Raw genomic sequence first — 21,045 nt, forward strand, 5'->3', positions numbered from 1 at the left:
TACCTGCCCATGCACCCATGAAAGGGTTTGGTCACTTTGTTTGTGCGTATAAAAGAACTTTGCTCAATTGCTTTAGTGTCTGCCTATCATGGATTTAATTTCGCAAGTGTTTTCTAGTGATGGTAGAGGGAAGGTGCTTACTTGTAACCTATGCAATAATGCACTTTGCTGAAGATCATGGGACTTTTGTGAGCTCTATTCAAGAATGTGGCAAGGCTTAATTTGCTTGTGAAAACTGTAGCTCTGCACCTCACCCTTATCTTTCTCTTTTTAAAATGCGTCATTTGTAATGTATACAAGGGTAGATGCCAATACCAGAGGTTCAAATCTACTTGGCTGAGAATCATTGAAATGGTTTCTCTCCTTCTGGTTTATATAGTAGGGTTTGACAATTCCAATTCAAGGGGATGAGTTTTGGCACATGTCCAAGGTCTTGCGGCTTGGTATAGATGACAGGTATACATTAATTTCTGATGCTACGCTCAAGGCATAGTTGCTTTTTTCTCTTTCTGGTAATCTCACTATTAATAAGTAAGAAATCTTTGCACTGAATCGTTTCTCTTTTGAAGGGTGGAGCTATTTGATGGGAAAGGAGGCATTGTTGAAGGGGTCGTGGCAAGAATTGGTCGCAGCCGTATAGATATTGCGGCTGCTGGAGATGCTCGCTATCTCTCTCCAGCTGGGCCATACTGGCATGTGGCTGCCGCCTTTGGTAGGTAGTATTGCTTCAATTTATAAGTTTTGGGTAGCACATTTCTCTAGTAGGATATTCAACTCACATTTACACTTATAGGAAGCACCATGTAAAAGGACTGTTTCTATTGCAGTAGAGAAATAGACTATCATAGGCTCTCTAGGGTAGTGGTCAGAACATGTGCACTAAGTGGGAAGCCTAGAGGGCCATGTGTACCATTGTGGGTTTAGGGTCAAGGCAACAATGAGCTTTAAACTAAGGCAAAGGCTCAATGAGTTGTGACCATAACACCACAGGAAGCCAGAGCTAGCACAACATGGGTTAAAGAAGCTTCTTGAGAAATTGAGTGGAAGCTTGGTGGACATTGTGTAGTGTGATTTCATGCTTGGCTGAAGCTAGGCTGGACGGTGAAGGGAGGTTATCAATGAGCTATAAACCAAGGGAAAAGAACTGCAAGCTTAAGGCTAGAAGAAGCCAATTACCAGCCACAGGATTAGGGGGAGCTGTAACAATGCATTTTCTGTCTAGGGGAAGAGCATTTTCTCATGGCAGTCTTGCTTCAATCCACAAGGTGTATGCATACAACTGGAAAGCCATGCAATCAACATAGTGAAGCTCACAAAGGCAACTAGGGATAACCTGCACACGGCAGTCTCTCAAGCAATACGCTTTCTTAGGCAAGGAGTGTGCCTCCTCATTGATTATCCACGTTATACTTATATGGTTGGTAATGTCAGCCTTTGACAATCATGCACAAGTAACCTATGCTAGCCCAATTGTACAACTAGTAGAAGTACAAATGGGTATCTTGAAGAGATCAACACTGTAACCTCAGCCCAAGTTGCAAAGGAATCCTGCTGTCTGGATGAAAACGCTGGCTGGCTGTGTTTTTCCTAGTCTTCAAGTTCACCCAAAGGTCGTTTCTACAGAGGAGAGGAAAAAGTGTGTGATGATCATGAGGGGGGCCGGAAGGCGGGCTTATAGGATGAAGCCATGACCTTTTGTTATGGCCATTCAGCTGTTGGGGACTTTTCAATTGTTGTGGGACTCTTCAGGTCTAAATTGTGCGCGCGAACTGCTTTTGAATGTGGACATTGCCTGGTTGTAATGTATGGGAAGGGCTTCAGGGATACCCAAAACTCCGAAGGATGGGTGTGAATTTAACATTGTGGTTCAATCTGCACACATACCAGTTGTTTTTGGGTTTAACAGGTGGTGAGTATGAAACCGAGCCCTTATTTTATTATTATCATGTGTGTTCTCACCTTGTAATGTGCAAGCATGAAAGGGCCAGGAGTAAATGTTGGAAAATAATGTGAAGCTATCAAGGTATCGCAGACACTAAAGTTATTGGAGGCCAGGGAATTAACGTGGACCAAATGACAGCATTTAATGCCAAGTGGGTGGCAAGCGCCACCACATGGGGATATGTCATGCATGGAGGTCATTATGTAAAAGGTCAACCAGCCTTGAGAAGGAAGGAGACGTCACTTTTGTTTGTTGAGAGGAAGAAGTGTGCGACCTGCACATTTGCTGTGCGGCTATTGTATGGAGCAGGATGGACCCATATCCATCCACTGTGCTGGCACTTTGTATTAGCCACATGACTACCTGTATTACCTTTTTTTCAGTGACACATGTTCATAATATAGGTAACTAGTTTTCTTTTGAAGTTATTAGTTTTCCCATGAATTAGTACTTTCATGGAGTTATTGTACTACTCTTTGGGTCTCATAGACCCTTTGGGTCTTTTGAAGACGTTAAAATCTCTCTCTCTCTCTCTCTGCCCCAGATTGATGAGTTCCTCACCCACCATCGAGCATCTGTAGCTGCTACCTCGTCCCAGCTTCTCCTCGGCCCTCCAGATCTAGGGGCCCTCCTCACCCCCTCGCCGATGTTGGACATCCTTTATGGACCCCTACCACACATCGATGGATAGCTCTCTCCGCACTCACACCCCCGTATCCTCTACACCCACTTTGTATCCACGATGATGAGGATGGTGATCCTCCATGATGAAGATGATGATGATGATCCATACATATCTACATTTACCTAGGGATTAGTGTTAGTTCTTTTTGTTATGTTGTCTTTTTTCCCATGTGGCATGATGAGATTCCATGGACATGTTGTACACCTTTTGTCTCATAGGCCTGCTGGGTCATTTGCAAGACGTTAATATTTCTTCTTCTTCTTCTTCTTCTTCTTCTTCTTCTCTCTCTTGGCTTCTCCAAAATATATGTAGAATGGGGAGTTAGGGATGTCTTTTATAGGAAAAATCCTTGTTCAACTACTCCAGTTGGCTAGCCTTTTGTAAGCCCAAAAAAACATGTCATAAAATTCATCAATTGTGTTCACATTAAGCTAAGAAGGTGCCCAACCCTTGGCCCCTTGGCCCCTTGGCCATGCAAGTTCTACACATGCTTAGACTGCCTAAAATTGGTCCATAACTGCCCAAACCTGTCCATTACTACACCATGCTAATTTACTACTGATTCTACCATAACACTAACCCTAATTAAAGTGTACAAGCGTTCTATTATCATGGCCCATGCGTACAGGACTGATGCATGTGACAAAACCCCTCTTGCTTATTTTGGGCATAGGGAAACATCATCATCCCAAAGCTCTGCGTGGATCATCCATGCCTCAATCATGTCCTTCTTCAAGTCTTTTGTCGGGTGCTGGACTGAATCTTGAAAACAACTTCTCAATCTTCACGGAATCTTCTCGACAAAGATTGATGTTGTCTTGAGCTAGTTGAATGGGTACAATCAAATTTCTGTTTGGTAAATTTGATGGCTTTGAAAACTCACCCTTTTCCGGTAGCTCTTCCTTTGGATGCAATTTAAGAGCCCTGTCCTGCTCCCATGTCCTTGCCATTGGTTCACCATCAAGCAAATCAACATACTTGATCATTGGATTCCTTTCATTTTTATATACCTCTACATGATTAAAATCTAAGTTTGCCACAAGCTCATTTAGCATACCGATCTCCACGTCTCCCATCACTAACTTCACATGTGATGTCTCCACTAATACAGAATCTAGAACATTGGAAACCTGTGAAACTGTCGGAAGTGTATGAACTTCTTCTTGAATGCTCGAAACTTCTGAATTGGCTAGAACTTCTAGATTTGTAAATTGTGAATGGATACTGTCATCATCCACCACTGCAGTCTGTTGTTGGTGTTGCCACCACACTCTGGGTAGTGGATTGATTTTGAATCTTGAGAAATAGAAAATAGCACCTCCTCTTGGTCAATCACTGGTCCAAACTCCTAGGTTTTCCACTCCTTGAAATTTTCCCTCTTTTGACAATACTCCCTCGTGTGCTTTGGTGAAGCAACAACCTTTGTGCTTGCTTCCATTCTTATTTAATCTAAGGCAACTCGCCAAACCATTTATAGACGAAATATGAAGTCCTTATGTGTTTGGCTACGCTAGAGATAGTACTTGTGGTAGAGGTGTGCCTAATGTGTAAGTGAATAATAGAGAAGATAGAACAATAGAATAGAGAAAGACAACTCTTTCCTCAAACCCACGATTGGAATTTCCTTGATTTATGCTACTTTCATGTGCAGGCCATACACCTCCTTGCCCAATGCTTGCCATGTGGCCAATTAATCCTCTAAGGTATAAACCCCCTTGGGGCTTTCACCTTTTTTCTTCAATTAATGCCTTAAGATTCCCGTAAATGCCCTTGTCACTTTGGTCTGGAAGAAGTCGGTGAGCTCTTTGTACTGGTCCTCTGACGGGTACCGCTGGTCTATGCGCAAAAGGGACTCCCTGTGTCTGCGAAGCTTCAGGAGGAAAAGTCCGAAGCATCTCTGGTCTGGGAAATCCATGATCCTGGAAAGTGGTCCAAATCCTTCTCGGTAGAGGCAGTGGAACCTCCCTAATCTCATAGTATACTGGGCATCTGCATACATAGTGGGCCTCTATCTCAGCCTGTGTGACAAAGCTAACATATCTTGTCCTCTCGTGCAGCTGCCCTAGGCCCCCAGATCAGGCTGTCTCCACTCCCAATTGATGGGATGAGGTGCGGATTTGTCCAATAGCACATCGCGCCCCAAATGACAGATGTGTGTCCATGTAGTGCGGGCGGGTGATGAAGCCATCATTTGTCAGGCGAAGAAAATGGTCCCTTGTAAAAGGCCATCTTCGTCCCAAGGGGCTGGACGGGTGGGTGTCAAGTCCTCTGAGTATCCAGTCTCACGATGTCCTTCCTGATGACCCTGTTTAGCTCTGTGCGGCTGAGAGCAAAGGAGGGCGCCTCTATGCTATACTGGGACGGAGGGAGTGCCTCCATCTGCATGTCATGCATACCAAACCAAGTGCTCACCTGGGCATACCAACACTGCGTGTCTCTGTCTAGTGCCAGTTGTCTGGAGGACTCTAGGGCAAGCCTGGGGTATTTGTCCGGTGGGAGCCTCCATAATCTGTCCAGTATGTCACTGTCTGGAAAATAGCCTCTGTCACAATCGGTGCAGCCCCTATCTCCACCCGCACAATCTCGTGAGTCGTGTGGCAATGATGGCTTACTTCTAATCATGCGTGAGATCATCATCATAGCGGCCTCTCCATCGGCTTCCACCCATCATATACATCCTCCGTGTCTGTCTCAGCTGGCTCCTCCCTTTGTCTCCTCCTGTGGTATAAACTAGGACCCCAGATGGGAGCTCCATATAGTAGTGTGGGCGTGACTAGTGTGTCAAATAGCCAGAGCTTCGTCCCTGGCTCTTGAAACAGTATCTGTGAGCACTGCCTCTCAAGTGAGCCCAAGGATGCATAGCCTCACATCAATCTGGTTTCGGCTGCCATCCGCATAGAGAAACATGGTCCGGTAAAAGTGATCCCAAGGTATACATAAGAGGTCACATGCTCCACTAGCTCCCCACTATATGTAAACTGTTGTGCAGATCTACGTATCCACTGCGAGGAGGTGTTAAAGATCATAACCTTGGTCTTCCCAAGGTTTATGGTGAGGTCCTAATCCTCGCAAAAGGCGTGTAATGCATCCAAGTGTCTCTGTAGCTCCTTTGGTGAGTCAAAAATGAGGACAATGTCATCTGCATACAATAGAATGGGTATCAAAACTCCTGCCAAAAGTGCTCCTGGACCTCAGTGTCTGTCTATGTAGTTAGACACCTCATCAATGTAGAGCCCAAATAGAGTGGGAGATAAGGGACAGCCCTGTTTCACCCCGATAGTGCTATGTATGTCCTCTGATTCCCCCTCTTGGGCTTGCACTCTGCCATTGACAGATTCATAGAGTGTGAGGATCCCCCAAAGCATCTCTGTTGGTACTCCCATGTCCTGCAGTCTCCTCATCAATCTGGCCCGTGGGACTGTGTCAAAAGCCTTGCGGAAATCCACATAGTAGCGGTATATCCGGTGCCCATGTGCTCTCCCCTCCTCAATGATACCCCGTAATGTGAAGATGTGGTCCAGTGTGGGGTGCCCTGTAAACCGGCCTGACGGGCGGTGAAACAAACACTCGCACATAAAACACTTCAACACCATTGAGGACCTGGAAAAGGAAAACAAACAAGGGGAGCTAGAGTGCTCCTGCAAACAGTACACGGACACCGATTGGCCCCAAATCGCAGTGGCGCCCCTTGCGGTATTTCTTTAATTGATTATAAGAGCTTTGATTACAATATAAGGCTGGTAATTCAGCCGTCCTAGTAGAACTCCTGAAGCCTGCAAAGAACCTGCATCGGGCTTCTTGTCCACACGGCATCCACAAACAAATCCAGCCATTGTTCACATCGAAAGACTCTCACATTGAGTCTGCATACAGAAGCTTTCTCCCATGATCAAGGCTGCCACAACCATCCATAGCCTCTCACACTATGAACAGCATCACACCCTGACACATCCAGTGCTTCTGCATCACAATACAGACTCCCAAACTGTCTCTCAAAAGAGAACTCGTATCAGAGCACAACATACCATACAGTCGACACACCTGTACCAACCCTCTCTACCTTCCAAGGGTATTATCCATCTCTGTCATGGATTCCCTGTCCCCTGTCCAATCAGTAGCAAGGCTGTACCAAACATGTGTCCACTCCTGTACCTGCTGCCTGCATGTGACCTATCTCCTAGAGAAACCCAAAAACATGTTTCCTCGAGAAACCTACGACCTGTTTCCACATGAAACCCTTAGGCCTGTTTCCCTTTGAAACTTCTGTCCTGTTTCCATACATCTAGTTACCTGTTCCCTCATGAAACATCTGGCAACATAGAGATGCCCTTAACTGTAGGTCCCTCTGTTCCTTTCTAGCAGGAAGAAAACAATCTGCTCCATGAGCACGCAGCCATGCGAGCTTGCATCACTCCCATGCCAAGAAACATAACCAAGTGACCTTGTACTTGCAGCCAAAAACCCAAGCACATAGCTGAATTTGCAGCCAAACAAAAACAGCCCATAAACTGTCCCAAAACAGTCCCGAACCCAAAGCAAAGAGAAGCTGAAAGTTCCATCAGATGAACGCCATCGACATGATGTCTATGTTCATGAAAAACCAGCCCTTGTTCACCTTTATGTCAAGAAAAAAACCAGCCCCTCCTTTCTGTATCAGCTGTCGTACAGCAGCCGCCTAGATCAGCTGTACCTGTCCGTACAAATATGCCTGCAGCCGTACAATCGTACATCTGAATCTGCAGTCGTACAGCTGCCACGTGGACTGTACCTGACTGCGCCGCCTGTACCTATAGACAGCAGCCTGACCTGCCACGTGGACTGTACCTGCAGCAGTCGTATAGTTCTGCACAGGCTCTTCTATGCGCAGCCAACATGCAGTCCACCTCTACTTAGCCACCCAAAAAGCACATGCGCCTCATCAAGGGATAGGCGCCTCTTTTGCTTGCCAGCCCCCCGTTTTCCCAAAAAGCACACGTGGCCCCAAAATAGCATAAGGGCCACGTTTTTCTTTAATGAAGGGCTTTATAATAATTTTTAAAGGTTTTTAAACCTTTGTCCCCTCCAAACCCCTTTGTCCCCATGGGTTATGAGAGACTTTAATCAATCGGCTCCCTTCACACTTGGGGTTGTCCACACACATGGGCTTACTTTTTGACTCCAACCTGATGCCATTCACACTGTCCACCATGTCCCCGTGCACACCTGCATATTGTCCAGAGAAAAACACAGGGTCGTAACATACCCCCCTCTTGAAAAATGGCAAGCGTCCTCGATTGCACTCAATGGCACAGTAAAGCATCTCATGAGCAAAGACACCCCATATGGCAAAAACAATGGCCTTCCAATGCATCTGGGTGATAAAATAATCATCCTGCACAATAAGCCACACTGTCCTCTTGCTTGTTCCTTCAGAACCTACAGCAAAAGTCTAAAACCAAATGGAAACACGTTACCTGTGTTAGCCAAAAACAAAACCATGCATCAATCGACATATGACACACATATGCATGACACACACATGCATTCGCAAAATATGCTCCTCAAAATGCTCTACCTACTCCAAAGTAACAGTGTAAGGGCTGCTCGCAAGCCTTACGCCCATGGGCATCCTGCAGGACCCGCGACTGATGGTAAAACATGAGCATATGAAAGCACTCAATGCATCCAAACACTACATCCACTAAGTACTTTCCCACATATGTCTCATGGCCATCCCGCAGGAGTTACACCCAATGGTGCATCCATGACATAATAAAGCACTTGATGTATCATACCAACATACATGCAGCACATGACACAATGTAGAGTATTTCCCAATGTATTCTCAATGGTACCAGGATCCAATGGCACCAGAATACAAAAATACCTCTACCTCAAAAAGTGTATGCATACATGCACAAATAGGGTTCAATCCATATATCCATGAACCAAACCAACTCTAGGACTGCTCGCAAGACTTATGTCCTCCATAGAGTTATCCATAGTTGCAGTTATAGTTCAAGGTGCGCGCGACTGTGAACCATACTCAACCACCATCTCCTGTGACTAGTACACAATATCATAGAAGTCCCATAAGCAGATGTACTGTCAGCCTCAGTACCTTCGGGTGAATACAAAGATGTCACCAAGCGACTCCTAGATGACAACTGAGCCTGTCTGTAACAAGGGAGCGGAGGTGCTACCCCCCTCTTGAGCATCAGGCAATACTCCAGACCTATGCTCTGCTGAACCTGAATGAGCCGTAACAAGAGTCGACTCCAACTCATAGGCATCAAGATAAAGCTGCAACTCCTGAGGTGAATCTGCTAAGTCACCCTTCTCCATCCACTTCGCATCCATCAGTGAACCTCCTCCATCCACTTCGTATCCATAAGTGAACAGCTCTTGAACTTCACAGGATAGCGACGGGAAACCTTACCATGTACCTTTCTTTCCTTATGTGCCAGTATATGCTCAGGAATAGGAACCTCGTCAAGTTCCTCCACTTCCATCTGAGCCTCATCTGATACATCCTCAGGCACCCAAAACCTGCTTGCACTCCACCCAAGTGGTAAGCACAAGTCCTCGATGAAGCATAGTAGATCACCACTGCTAAACATAGAAAGAAACTGTCTTCCGAACCCATGAAGCCTCTATGAAGATACCACCGGTGACAAATTGTCGAAAGCCATAGCCTTCAACGCATCTCCTGCACCATAACACTTCAACTGCTTCTTGTTCCTGGCCGACTACTTCTTGTCCTTGGTGTCTTTTCTCCTGAACTTCATCTTCAGCTCTTGCTCTTCACCTCATATAGGCAAAGACACAATCCTGCACTGTGTCCTGCACTTCCTTTTCACTTTCCTCATGTTGAAGCTTTTGATGTGACAACCACGGGCTCGCCTCCTTGAGAAAGTCGACGATGTGTCCCGGCCAACGGAACCTTGTAAACCGGCCTGACGGGCGGTGAGACAAACACTCGCACATAAAACACTTCAACACCATTGAGGACCTGGAAAAGGAAAACAAACAAGGGGAGCTAGAGTGCTCCTGCAAACAGTACACGGACACCGATTGGCCCCAAATCGCAGTGGCGCCCCTTGCGGTATTTCTTTAATTGATTATAAGAGCTTTGATTACAATATAAGGTTGGTAATTCAGCCGTCCCAGTAGAACTCCTGAAGCCTGCAAAGAACCTGCATGTGGCTTCTTGTCCACACGGCATCCACAAACAAATCCAGCCATTGTTCACATCGAAAGACTCTCTCACATTGAGTCTGCATACAGAAGCTTTCTCCCATGATCAAGGCTGCCACAACCATCCATAGCCTCTCACACTATGAACAGCATCACACCCTGACACATCCAGTGCTTCTGCATCACAATACAGACTCCCAAACTGTCTCTCAAAAGAGAACTCGTATCACAGCACAGCATACCATACAGTCAACACACCTGTACCAACCCTCTCTACCTTCCAAGGGTTTTATCCATCTCTGTCATGGATTCCCTGTCCCCTGTCCAATCAGTAGCAAGGCTGTACCAAACATGTGTCCACTCCTGTACCTGCTGCCTGCATGTGACCTATCTCCTAGAGAAACCCAAAAACATGTTTCCTCGAGAAACCTACGACCTGTTTCCACATGAAACCCTTAGGCTTGTTTCCCTTTGAAACTTCTGTCCTGTTTCCATACATCTAGTTACCTGTTCCCTCATGAAACATCTAGCAACATAGAGATGCCCATAACTGTAGGTCCCTCTGTTCCTTTCTAGCAGGAAGAAAACAATCTGCTCCATGAGCACGCAGCCATGCGAGCTTGCATCACTCCCATGCCAAGAAACATAACCAAGTGACCTTGTACTTGCAGCCAAAAACCCAAGCACATAGCTGAATTTGCAGCCAAACAAAAACAGCCCATAAACTGTCCCAAAACAGTCCCGAACCCAAAGCAAAGAGAAGCTGAAAGTTCTATCAGATGAACGCCATCGACATGATGTCTATGTTCATGAAAAACCAGCCCTTGTTCACCTTTATGTCAAGAAAAAAACCAGCCCCTTCTTTCTGTATCAGCTGTCGTACAGCAGCCGCCTATATCAGCTGTACCTGTCCGTACAAATATGCCTCCAGTCGTACAATCGTACATCTGAATCTGCAGTCGTACAGCTGCCACGTGGACTGTACCTGCAGCTGTACCTGACTGCGCCGCCTGTACCTGTAGACAGCAGCCTGACCTGCCACGTGGACTGTACCTGCAGAGCAGCCGTACACTGTACCTGCAGCAGTCGTACAGTTCTGCACAGGCTCTTCTATGCGCAGCCAACATGCAGTCCACCTCTACGCAGCCACCCAAAAAGCACATGCGCCTCATCAAGGGATAGGCGCCTCTTTTGCCTGCCAGCCCCCCCTTTTTCCCAAAAAGCACACGTGGCCCCAAAATAGCATAAGGGCCACGTTTTTCTTTAATGAAGGGCTTTATAATAATTTTTAAAGGTTTTTAAACCTTTGTCCCCTCCAAACCCCTTTGTCCCCATGGGTTATGAGAGACTTTAATCAATCGGCTCCCTTCACACTTGGGGTTGTCCACACACGTGGGCTTACGTTTTGACTCCAACCTGATGCCATTCACACTGTCCACCATGTCCCCGTGCACACCTGCATATTGTCCAGAGAAAAACACAGGGTCGTAACATACCCCCCTCTTGAAAAATGGCAAGCGTCCTCGATTGCACTCAATGGCACAGTAAAGCATCTCATGAGCAAAGACACCCCATATGGGAAAAACAATGGCCTTCCAATGCATCTGGGTGATAAAATAATCATCCTGCACAATAAGCCACACTGTCCTCTTGCTTGTTCCTTCAGAACCTCCAGCAAAAGTCTAAAACCAAATGGAAACACGTTACCTGTGTTAGCCAAAAACAAAACCATGCATCAATCGACATATGACACACATATGCATGACACACACATGCATTCGCAAACAATATGCTCCTCAAAATGCTCTACCTACTCCAAAGTAACAGTCTAAGGGCTGCTCGCAAGCCTTACGCCCATGGGCATCCCGCACGACCCGCGACTGATGGTAAAACATGAGCATATGAAAGCACTCAATGCATCCAAACACTACATCCACTAAGTACTTTCCCACATATGTCTCATGGCCATCCGGTGCATCCATGACATAATAAAGCACTTGATGTATCATACCAACATACATGCACCACATGACACAATGCAGAGTATTTCCCAATGTATTCTCAATGGTACCGGGATCCAATGGCACCAGAATACAAAAATACCTCTACCTCAAAAAGTGTATGCATACATGCACAAATAGGGTTCAATCCATATATCCATGAACCGAACCAACTCTAGGACTGCTCGCAAGACTTATGTCCTCCATAGAGTTATCCATAGTTGCAGTTATAGTTCAAGGTGCGCGCGACTGTGAACCATACTCAACCACCATCTCCTGTGACTAGTACACAATATCATAGAAGTCCCATAAGCAGATGTACTGTCAGCCTCAGTACCTTCGGGTGAATACAAAGATGTCACCAAGCGACTCCTAGATGACAACTGAGCCTGTCTGTAACAAGGGAGCGGAGGTGCTACCCCCCTCTTGAGCATCAGGCAATACTCCAGACCTATGCCCTGCTGAACCTGAATGAGCCGTAACAAGAGTCGACTCCAACTCATAGGCATCAAGATAAAGCTGCAACTCCTGAGGTGAATCTGCTAAGTCACCCTTCTCCATCCACTTCGCATCCATCAGTGAACCTCCTCCATCCACTTCGTATCCATGAGTGAAGAGCTCTTGAACTTCACAGGATAGCGACGGGAAACCTTACCATGTACCTTTCTTTCATTATGTGCCAGTATATGCTCAGGAATAGGAACCTCGTCAAGTTCCTCCACTTCCATCTGAGCCTCATCTGATACATCCTCAGGCACCCAAAACCTGCTTGCACTCCACCCAAGTGGTAAGCACAAGTCCTCGATGAAGCATAGTAGATCACCACTGCTAAACATAGAAAGAAACTGTCTTCCGAACCCATGAAGCCTCTATGAAGATACCACCGGTGACAAACTGTCGAAAGCCATAGCCTTCAACGCATCTCCTGCACCATAACACTTCAACTGCTTCTTGTTCCTGGCCGACTACTTCTTGTCCTTGGTGTCTTTTCTCCTGAACTTCATCTTCAGCTCTTGCTCTTCACCTCATATAGGCAAAGACACAATCCTGCACTGTGTCCTGCACTTCCTTTTCACTTTCCTCATGTTGAAGCTTTTGATGTGACAACCACGGGCTCGCCTCCTTGAGAAAGTCGACGATGTGTCCCGGCCAACGGAACCTTGTAAACCAGCCTGACGGGCGGTGAAACAAGCACTCGCACATAAAACACTTCAACACCATTGAGGACCTGGAAAAGGAAAACAAACAAGGGGAGCTAGAGTGCTCCTGCAAACAGTACACGGACACCGATTGGCCCCAAATCGCAGTGGCGCCCCTTGCGGTATTTCTTTAATTGATTATAAGAGCTTTGATTACAATATAAGGCTGGTAATTCAGCCGTCCCAGTAGAACTCCTGAAGCCTGCAAAGAACCTACATCTGGCTTCTTGTCCACACGGCATCCACAAACAAATCCAGCCATTGTTCACATCGAAAGACTCTCTCACATTGAGTCTGCATACAGAAGCTTTCTCCCATGATCAAGGTTGCCACAACCATCCATAGCCTATCACACTATGAACAGCATCACACCCTGACACATCCAGTGCTTCTGCATCACAATACAGACTCCCAAACTGTCTCTCAAAAGAGAACTCGTATCACAGCACAGCATACCATACAGTCGACACACCTGTACCAACCCTCTCTACCTTCCAAGGGTATTATCCATCTCTGTCATGGATTCCCTGTCCCCTGTCCAATCAGTAGCAAGGCTGTACCAAACATGTGTCCACTCCTGTACCTGCTGCCTGCATGTGACCTATCTCCTAGAGAAACCCAAAAACATGTTTCCTCGAGAAACCTACGACTTGTTTCCACATGAAACCCCTAGGCCTGTTTCCCTTTGAAACTTCTGTCCTGTTTCCATACATCTAATTACCTGTTCCCTCATGAAACATCTGGCAACATAGAGATGCCCATAACTGTAGGTCCCTCTGTTCCTTTCTAGTAGGAAGAAAACAATCTGCTCCATGAGCACGGAGCCATGCGAGCTTGCATCACTCCCATGCCAAGAAACATAACCAAGTGACCTTGTACTTGCAGCCAAAAACCCAAGCACATAGCTGAATTTGCAGCCAAACAAAAACAGCCCATAAACTGTCCCAAAACAGTCCCGAACCCAAAGCAAAGAGAAGCTGAAAGTTCCATCAGATGAACGCCATCGACATGATGTCTATGTTCATGAAAAACCAGCCCTTGTTCACCTTTATGTCAAGAAAAAAACCAGCCCCTCCTTTCTGTATCAGCTGTCGTACAGCAGCCGCCTATATCACCTGTACCTGTCCGTACAAATATGCATGCAGCCGTACAATCGTACATCTGAATCTGCAGTCGTATAGCTGCCACGTGGACTGTACCTGCAGCTGTACTTGACTGCGCTGCCTGTACCTGTAGACAGCAGCCTGACCTGCCACGTGGACTATACCTGCAGAGCAGCCGTACACTGTACCTGCAGCAGTCGTACAGTTCTGCGCAGGCTCTTCTATGCGCAGCCAACATGCAGTCCACCTCTACGCAGCCACCCAAAAAGCACATGCGCCTCATCAAGGGATAGGCGCCTCTTTTGCCTGCCAGCCCCCCCTTTTTCCCAAAAAGCACACGTGGCCCCAAAATAGCATAAGGGCCACGTTTTTCTTTAATGAAGGGCTTTATAATAATTTTTAAAGGTTTTTAAACCTTTGTCCCCTCCAAACCCCTTTGTCCGCATGGGTTATGAGAGACTTTAATCAATCGGCTCCCTTCACACTTGGGGTTGTCCACACACATGGGCTTACGTTTTGACTCCAACCTGATGCCATTCACACTGTCCACCATGTCCCCGTGCACACCTGCATATTGTCCAGAGAAAAACACAGGGTCGTAACATACCCCCCTCTTGAAAAATGGCAAGCGTCCTCGATTGCACTCAATGGCACAGTAAAGCATCTCATGAGCAAAGACACCCCATATGGCAAAAACAATGGCCTTCCAATGCATCTGGGTGATAAAATAATCATCCTGCACAATAAGCCACACTGTCCTCTTGCTTGTTCCTTCAGAACCTACAGCAAAAGTCTAAAACCAAATGGAAACACGTTACCTGTGTTAGCCAAAAACAAAACCATGCATCAATCGACATATGACACACATATGCATGACACACACATGCATTCGCAAACAATATGCTCCTCAAAATGCTCTACCTACTCCAAAGTAACAGTCTAAGGGCTGCTCGCAAGCCTTACGCCCATGGGCATCCCGCAGGACCCGCGACTGATGGTAAAACATGAGCATATGAAAGCACTCAATGCATCCAAACACTACATCCACTGAGTACTTTCCCACATATGTCTCATGGCCATCCCGCAGGAGTTACACCCAATGGTGCATCCATGACATAATAAAGCACTTGATGTATCATACCAACATACATGCAGCACATGACACAATGCAGAGTATTTCCCAATGTATTCTCAATGGTACCAGGATCCAATGGCACCAGAATACAAAAATACCTCTACCTCAAAAAGTGTATGCATACATGCACAAATAGGGTTCAATCCATATATCCATGAACCAAACCAACTCTAGGACTGCTCGCAAGACTTATGTCCTCCATAGAGTTATCCATAGTTGCAGTTATAGTTCAAGGTGCGCGCGACTGTGAACCATACTCAACCATCTCCTGTGACTAGTACACAATATCATAGAAGTCCCATAAGCAGATGTACTGTCAGCCTCAATACCTTCGGGTGAATACAAAGATGTCACCAAGCGACTCCTAGATGACAACTGAGCCTGTTTGTAACAAGGGAGCGGAGGTGCTACCCCCCTCTTGAGCATCAGGCAATACTCCAGACCTATGCTCTGCTGAACCTGAATGAGCCGTAACAAGAGTCGACTCCAACTCATAGGCATCAAGATAAAGCTGCAACTCCTGAGGTGAATCTGCTAAGTCACCCTTCTCCATCCACCTTGCATCCATCAGTGAACCTCCTCCATCCACTTCGTATCCATCAGTGAACAGCTCTTGAACTTCACAGGATAGCGACGGGAAACCTTACCATGTACCTTTCTTTCCTTATGTGCCAGTATATGCTCAGGAATAGGAACCTCGTCAAGTTCCTCCACTTCCATCTGAGCCTCATCTGATACATCCTCAGGCACCCAAAACCTGCTTGCACTCCACCCAAGTGGTAAGCACAAGTCCTCGATGAAGCATAGTAGATCACCACTGCTAAACATAGAAAGAAACTGTCTTCCGAACCCATGAAGCCTCTATGAAGATACCACTGGTGACAAACTGTCGAAAGCCATAGCCTTCAACGCATCTCCTGCACCATAACACTTCAACTGCTTCTTGTTCCTGGCCGACTACTTCTTGTCCTTGGTGTCTTTTCGCCTGAACTTCATCTTCAGCTCTTGCTCTTCACCTCATATAGGCAAAGACACAATCCTGCACTGTGTCCTGCACTTCCTTTTCACTTTCCTCATGTTGAAGCTTTTGATGTGCCAACCACGGGCTCGCCTCCTTGAGAAAGTCGACGATGTGTCCCGGCCAACGGAACCTTGTAAACCGGCCTGACGGCCGGTGAAACAAACACTCGCACATAAAACACTTCAACACCATTGAGGACCTGGAAAAGGAAAACAAACAAGGGGAGCTAGAGTGCTCCTGCAAACAGTACACGGACACCGATTGGCCCCAAATCGCAGTGGCGCCCCTTGCGGTATTTCTTTAATTGATTATAAGAGCTTTGATTACAATATAAGGCTGGTAATTCAGCCGTCCCAGTAGAACTCCTGAAGCCTGCAAAGAACCTGCATCTGGCTTCTTGTCCACACGGCATCCACAAACAAATCCAGCCATTGTTCACATCGAAAGACTCTCTCACATTGAGTCTGCATACAGAAGCTTTCTCCCATGATCAAGGCTGCCACAACCATCCATAGCCTCTCACACTATGAACAGCATCACACCCTGACACATCCAGTGCTTCTGCATCACAATAGAGACTCCCAAACTGTCTCTCAAAAGAGAACTCGTATCACAGCACAACATACCATACAGTCGACACACCTGTACCAACCCTCTCTACCTTCCAAGGGTATTATCCATCTCTGTCATGGATTCCCTGTCCCCTGTCCAATCAGTAGCAAGGCTGTACCAAACATGTGTCCACTCTTGTACCTGCTGCCTGCATGTGACCTATCTCCTAGAGAAACCCAAAAACATGTTTCCTCGAGAAACCTACGACCTGTTTCCACATGAAACCCTTAGGCTTGTTTCCCTTTGAAACTTCTGTCCTGTTTCCATACATCTAGTTACCTGTTCCCTCATGAAACACCTGGCAACATAGAGATGCCCATAACTGTAGGTCCCTCTGTTCCTTTCTAGCAGGAAGAAAACAATCTGCTCCATGAGCACGCAGCCATGCGAGCTTGCATCACTCCCATGCCAAGAAACATAACCAAGTGACCTTGTACTTGCAGCCAAAAACCCAAGCACATAGCTGAATTTGCAGCCAAACAAAAACAGCCCATAAACTGTCCCAAAACAGTCCCGAACCCAAAGCAAAGAGAAGCTGAAAGTTCTATCAAATGAACGCCATCGAGATGATGTCTATGTTCATGAAAAACCAGCCCTTGTTCACCTTTATGTCAAGAAGAAAACCAGCCCCTCCTTTCTGTATCAGCTGTCGTACAGCAGCCGCCTATATCAGCTGTACCTGTCCGTACAAATATGCCTGCAGTCGTACAATCGTACATCTGAATCTACAGTCGTACAGCTGCCACGTGGACTGTACCTACAGCTGTACCTGACTGTGCCGCCTGTACCTGTAGACAGCAGCCTGACCTGCCACGTGGACTGTACCTGCAGAGCAGCCGTACATTGTACCTGCAGCAGTCGTACAGTTCTGCACAGGCTCTTCTATGCGCAGCCAACATGCAGTCCACCTCTACGCAGCCACCTAAAAAGCACATGCGCCTCATCAAGGGATAGGCGCCTCTTTTGCCTGCCAGCCCCCCCTTTTTCCCAAAAAGCACACGTGGCCCCAAAATAGCATAAGGGCCACGTTTTTCTTTAATGAAGGGCTTTATAATAATTTTTAAAGGTTTTTAAACCTTTGTCCCCTCCAAACCCCTTTGTCCCCATGGGTTATGAGAGACTTTAATCAATCGGCTCCCTTCACACTTGGGGTTGTCCACACACATGGGCTTATGTTTTGACTCCAACCTGATGCCATTCACACTGTCCACCATGTCCCCGTGCACACCTGCATATTGTCCAGAGAAAAACACAGGGTCGTAACATACCCCCCTCTTGAAAAATGGCAAGCGTCCTCGATTGCACTCAATGGCACAGTAAAGCATCTCATGAGCAAAGACACCCCATATGGCAAAAACAATGGCCTTCCAATGCATCTGGGTGATAAAATAATCATCCTGCACAATAAACCACACTGTCCTCTTGCTTGTTCCTTCAGAACCTACAGCAAAAGTCTAAAACCAAATGGAAACACGTTACCTGTGTTAGCCAAAAACAAAACCATGCATCAATCGACATATGACACACATATGCATGACACACACATGCATTCGCAAACAATATGCTCCTCAAAATGCTCTACCTACTCCAAAGTAACAGTCTAAGGGCTGCTCGCAAGCCTTACGCCCATGGGCATCCCGCAGGACCCGCGACTGATGGTAAAACATGAGCATATGAAAGCACTCAATGCATCCAGACACTACATCCACTAAGTACTTTCCCACATATGTCTCATGGCCATCCCGCAGGAGTTACACCCAATGGTGCATCCATGACATAATAAAGCACTTGATGTATCATACCAACATACATGCAGCACATGACACAATGCAGAGTATTTCCCAATGTATTTTTAATGGTACCAGAATCCAATGGCACCAGAATACAAAAATACCTCTACCTCAAAAAGTGTATGCATACATGCACAAATAGGGTTCAATCCATATATCCATGAACCAAACCAACTCTAGGACTGCTCGCAAGACTTATGTCCTCCATAGAGTTATCCATAGTTGCAGTTATAGTTCAAGGTGCGCGCGACTGTGAACCATACTCAACCACCATCTCCTGTGACTAGTACACAATATCATAGAAGTCCCATAAGCAGATGTACTGTCAGCCTCAGTACCTTCGGGTGAATACAAAGATGTCACCAAGCGACTCCTAGATGACAACTGAGCCTGTCTGTAACAAGGGAGCGGAGGTGCTACCCCCCTCTTGAGCATCAGGCAATACTCCAGACCTATGCTCTGCTGAACCTGAATGAGCCGTAACAAGAGTCGACTCCAACTCATAGGCATCAAGATAAAGCTGCAACTCCTGAGGTGAATCTGCTAAGTCACCCTTCTCCATCCACTTCGCATCCATCAGTGAACCTCCTCCATCCACTTCGTATCCATGAGTGAACAGCTCTTGAACTTCACAGGATAGCGACGGGAAACCTTACCATGTACCTTTCTTTCCTTATGTGCCAGTATATGCTCAGGAATAGGAACCTCGTCAAGTTCCTCCACTTCCATCTGAGCCTCATCTGATACATCCTCAGGCACCCAAAACCTGCTTGCACTCCACCCAAGTGGTAAGCACAAGTCCTCGATGAAGCATAGTAGATCACCACTGCTAAACATAGAAAGAAACTGTCTTCCGAACCCATGAAGCCTCTATGAAGATACCACCGGTGACAAACTGTCGAAAGCCATAGCCTTCAACGCATCTCCTGCACCTTAACACTTCAACTGCTTCTTGTTCCTGGCCGACTACTTCTTGTCCTTGGTGTCTTTTCTCCTGAACTTCATCTTCAGCTCTTGCTCTTCACCTCATATAGGCAAAGACACAATCCTGCACTGTGTCCTGCACTTCCTTTTCACTTTCCTCATGTTGAAGCTTTTGATGTGACAACCACGGGCTCGCCTCCTTGAGAAAGTCGACGATGTGTCCCGGCCAACGGAACCTTGTAAACCGGCCTGATGGGCGGTGAAACAAACACTCGCATATAAAACACTTCAACACCATTGAGGACCTGGAAAAGGAAAACAAACAAGGGGAGCTAGAGTGCTCTTGCAAACAGTACACGGACACCGATTGGCCCCAAATCGCAGTGGCGCCCCTTGCGGTATTTCTTTAATTGATTATAAGAGCTTTGATTACAATATAAGGCTGGTAATTCAGCCGTCCCAGTAGAACTCCTGAAGCCTGCAAAGAACCTAAATCTGGCTTCTTGTCCACACGACATCCACAAACAAATCCAGCCATTGTTCACATCGAAAGACTCTCTCACATTGAGTCTGCATACAGAAGCTTTCTCCCATGATCAAGGCTGCCACAACCATCCATAGCCTCTCACACTATGAACAGCATCACACCCTGACACATCCAGTGCTTCTGCATCACAATACAGACTCCCAAACTGTCTCTCAAAAGAGAACTCGTATCACAGCACAGCATAGCATACAGTCGACACACCTGTACCAACCCTCTCTACCTTCCAAGGGTATTATCCATCTCTGTCATGGATTCCCTGTCCCCTGTCCAATCAGTAGCAAGGCTGTACCAAACATGTGTCCACTCCTGTACCTGCTGCCTGCATGTGACCTATCTCCTAGAGAAACCCAAAAACATGTTTCCTCGAGAAACCTACGACCTGTTTCCACATGAAACCCTTAGGCCTGTTTCCCTTTGAAACTTCTGTCCTGTTTCCATACATCTAGTTACCTGTTCCCTCATGAAACATCTGGCAACATAGAGATGCCCATAACTGTAGGTCCCTCTGTTCCTTTCTAGCAGGAAGAAAACAATCTGCTCCATGAGCACGCAGCCATGCGAGCTTGCATCACTCCCATGCCAAGAAACATAACCAAGTGACCTTGTACTTGCAGCCAAAAACCCAAGCACATAGCTGAATTTGCAGCCAAACAAAAACAGCCCATAAACTGTCCCAAAACAGTCCCGAACCCAAAGCAAAGAGAAGCTGAAAGTTCCATCAGATGAACGCCATCGACATGATGTCTATGTTCATGAAAAACCAGCCCTTGTTCACCTTTATGTCAAGAAAAAAACCAGCCCATCCTTTCTGGATCAGCTGTCGTACAGCAGCCGCCTATATCAGCTGTACCTGTCCGTACAAATATGCCTGCAGTCGTACAATCGTACATCTGAATCTACAGTCGTACAGC

General features: G+C 46.4%; 1 protein-coding gene across 4 annotated transcripts in view; it reads left to right on the plus strand.

Annotated features, from left to right (window-relative positions):
• LOC147623793 (methyltransferase) overlaps positions 1-21,045 on the plus strand; it is a 128,033-nt gene that overhangs the window by 26,017 nt on the left and 80,971 nt on the right. For 3 of the 4 annotated variants that reach the window (XM_086820407.1, XM_086820406.1, XM_086820405.1), the window contains exons 2-3: positions 383-456; positions 570-712. In XM_086820407.1, the coding sequence (XP_086676533.1) occupies positions 383-456; positions 570-712 (217 nt within the window). Of the gene's footprint in view, positions 1-379; positions 457-569; positions 713-21,045 lie in introns of all 4 variants that reach the window. The other variant, XM_086820408.1, reaches the window with a different exon arrangement.

Source organism: Cibotium barometz, chromosome 26 (assembly GCF_041138505.1).
Source record: "Cibotium barometz isolate CiBa-2024 chromosome 26, ASM4113850v1, whole genome shotgun sequence".
Lineage (NCBI taxonomy): Eukaryota > Viridiplantae > Streptophyta > Polypodiopsida > Cyatheales > Cibotiaceae > Cibotium > Cibotium barometz.